The 3246-nt window shown below is 42.3% G+C and overlaps 1 protein-coding gene across 1 annotated transcript in view; it reads right to left on the reverse strand.

Moving 5' to 3' along the window:
- Positions 1 to 373: 373 nt before the first annotated feature.
- LOC102476466 (leucine-rich repeat-containing protein 4C) overlaps positions 374 to 3246 on the reverse strand; it is a 652120-nt gene continuing 649247 nt past the window's right edge. The window contains exon 6 of the mRNA XM_014583152.1: positions 374 to 3245. Within this exon, the coding sequence (XP_014438638.1) occupies positions 1563 to 3245 (1683 nt within the window). The 3' untranslated portion in view covers positions 374 to 1562. The remainder of the gene's footprint in view (position 3246) is intronic.

Genomic DNA, 3246 nt, shown 5'->3' on the forward strand with positions numbered 1-3246 from the left:
TCTGCGTTAACATTGCTATTGCCCAGAAGGCGTCCATCCCTCTGAGCAAATCCATAGCCACGCTTCCTTACAGCGCTGAGGTCTTCATGTGAAAGAAGAGTGGACAAAGAATAAACATAAATCCAGGAGGTTTTGTAATAACAGAAAACTGCCATGTTGAAATTTCAGGGTTCTGGTTCACAGCCATTCCCTTGGTAAAACAAAAGTCGACCTCCAGTAATAACTGAGTTTGTATCTTTAACCATTTTTCATGCAGATTGAGAACGAACTGAGTGAGTCGTTGGAAAAGTCTTGACATATTTTTCTGTGTTTCTCTATGCAAAAAATGCGTCATGACTTTTCTGATGACCCAATAGTTCAGAAACCAGGCCTCGTCAATTGTATACCCCCAATATAAACATCAGTGTTTCGATGTTCACCACACAGTAGGTCTTCAATAATTACTGTCAAATTGAACTGAATTAGCTAATGCTCAACACTAACCTTGTTTTTTCAACTCTAGATAATTTAGAATACTTTCACATTTCATGGTTATATGTCATATAGCGGATGGAATTTTACTCAGGAAACAGTTAATAAAGTATACCGAAACTTTCTTCCAAGTGGAATTTAATTTACCTCACAAAATCATTATTTTGGAACCTGAGCATTGTACAAATGGTACCCTAGGAAGAAGGGGGAAAAAAATACCACAGACTCCTTGAATATAGATTGGCGACTACAAGTCTAGTCGTCAAATAGGACCCTGGAAAGACTGATGTGTGATTAACGAATACTGCAATATTTTCTTTCTTTAATTGGAGCAAATCTAATTATCTTCAAGTTTCTCACATTTGAACCATACTACAAATGAGTTGTGTCCAGGTACAGAAAAACCAACAATATTTTATTTATAATCTTAGTTTTAGCTTTGAACTACAAATTCTGGTTCTAGAGTTGTTTAAAAGTCATGGGTTTTATAGATGCTCATATGTAAATTAATCTGTGGTTTGCTTACTTTTTTTTTTTTTTCCTTCTCCATAGAATGGTCCTCCTCATAAATACAGAACAGATCATTACATGAAAAATATAAGATCTTGCGTTTTTTTTTTCCTCATTCTCTCTTAAAAATCTATTTCTAATATTGCATTCCCCATTGGACTATTTCATAAGGGCATGAGGGAAAAAGAAAAAAGAAAAGAGAGAGACAAAATAGACTGGATCTCACCACTAGAATTCACCATAAAAATCTCAGAGTGTAACAGAATTCTTACAAAATTTCCTAGACCAGTTCTTTAAGGAATTGAGATCTCCTATGAAAAATATGGCAATCAGGGGAGGGAGGGACGAGATGTGGGGAAATAGTAAAGAAGTGCAGCAAAAACAGGTTCTGAGGAATACACATCATTTTGTCTGCTTTAGATCACAATAGAATTTTTAATAAATAAATTTCTTTTCTTTTTTGTTTTTTTTTTGTAAAGACACTTTTTTGAAACAGTAGATTTAGCCCAGTCATGTGTGTCATTTTTAATAAACTGTCTTTGTTTTTTCAACTGTTTGTTTTCTGTAACGCTGTCAATGGTTTAGATTTGGGTCTCTTGTACATTGTCTTTAGAGTTCATTCGGATCAATAACGGTTCATGCACTGAACTGTGTATTGAATTGATTGTGTTAACTGTCGTTGTGTGGTTGAAGGGGGATTTGTAGGAGTTGTAGTGATTCAGGTGCTCATGCTCAATGGCAGGCATGGGCAGGTGGCTCTCCATGGGCGTGTCCCCTGTGATCTCATCATCCACGTTAATGATCTCAACAGTCCTCGTTGGCGCGTGGTGGTTTTGCCGATGGTGCTGCTTCCTCATCTTGTAGAAGATGACCAGCATCACTGCGGCCATGAGTGTGATGGCCACGAAACACCCAATGATGATTTTGGTCGTCTTCATGACCTCGTCGATCCCCGGGATCCCACTGTTCAGGTCAGTCACTGGGATGGTGAACGTTTTCTCGGTCGACCTTGTGCTCTGGGGCGTGAGAGAGGTGGTCACGTTGGTGGTCTCCCAGTCGATCACTGGAGTAGGGCCCACGTTGTTGTCGGTGGTCCGCGCCTCATCCTGAGAAGGTTCCATCGTCTCTACTGTGACGGTTGAGAAGTACGAGAAGGGAGTAGTGGTGGCTGCCGTAACGTTCAGCGTAGCGGAAGCGGTGGTATTTCCAACAGAATTACTCACCATACATGTGTACATACCTGTATCCTGCACGGTGACGTTCGTGAAGTTTAACGTGCCATCACTGAGCACAGCTATCCGCACCTTGTACGCCCCGTGGGTCATGACTGTTCCGTTGGGAGTAATCCAAGATACGGAGGTCAGGGACGTGGAGGCCCGACACTTGAGCTCGGCTGCCATGCCTTCCGTGACATTGAGGTCTGCGGGAGGCTCCACAATCACCGGGGCGTAGCATGTGAAGTAGTTCTGGTCGAGCTCCCCTATGTACCTCCCTTTCAGAGTAGGAGGGGTGTTACACCGAGCACAGCAAGCTGTGTTGGAGGGGGCCATGTCCTTTATCCACCAGCTGAGCCACAGTATGTCACAGTTACAGTTCCAAGGGTTGTGATGTAAGTGTATCCTCTCTAGATGATGCAAGGGCGTGAAGAGGTCATGAGGCAGTAATGTTAGATTGTTGTGTGCCAGGTTGATCTCCACTAGTGACTGAAGGTTATCAAAGGCATTCCGCTCAATCACTTGAATCTGGGACTGTATCATCCACAGTTTTTGAAGGTGCATCAACCCCTGGAAAGAACCAGGTCTGATGGCAGACAAATGATTCCCAGAAAGATCTAACTCATCTAGTTTTATGAGCGGTGTGAGGTTAGGGATTTCCCGGAGGTTGCACATGGCAAGGTTCAAATACCTCAAGTTGGACAGACCTTCAAAGGCACCTTCTGAGATGTATGAAAGCCTTTTCAATTCCCCTAAGTCTAATCGGCGCAAAGAAGGGATTCTGTTAAAAGCATAAGAAGGAATGCTTTCGATGGGGTTATTTCGCAACCAGAGCTCCTTCAGTTTAGACAAATATACAAAAGCTCCATTCGGGATGGTAGTAAGACGATTGTCAAAGAGTTCCAGAGTGTTGAGGTTCGCCAGACCATTGAAGGCTCCGATTTCAATGGTTCTAATATGGTTCCTACTCAACTGTAAGATTTCCAGGTGCCTCAAGTGCTTGAAGCTGTTCACTTTGATGATCTGGATTTGGTTCTCATGGAGGTTCAGC

Source organism: Tupaia chinensis, unplaced genomic scaffold, assembly GCF_000334495.1.
Source record: "Tupaia chinensis unplaced genomic scaffold, TupChi_1.0 Scaffold144099_1, whole genome shotgun sequence".
NCBI lineage: Eukaryota > Metazoa > Chordata > Mammalia > Scandentia > Tupaiidae > Tupaia > Tupaia belangeri.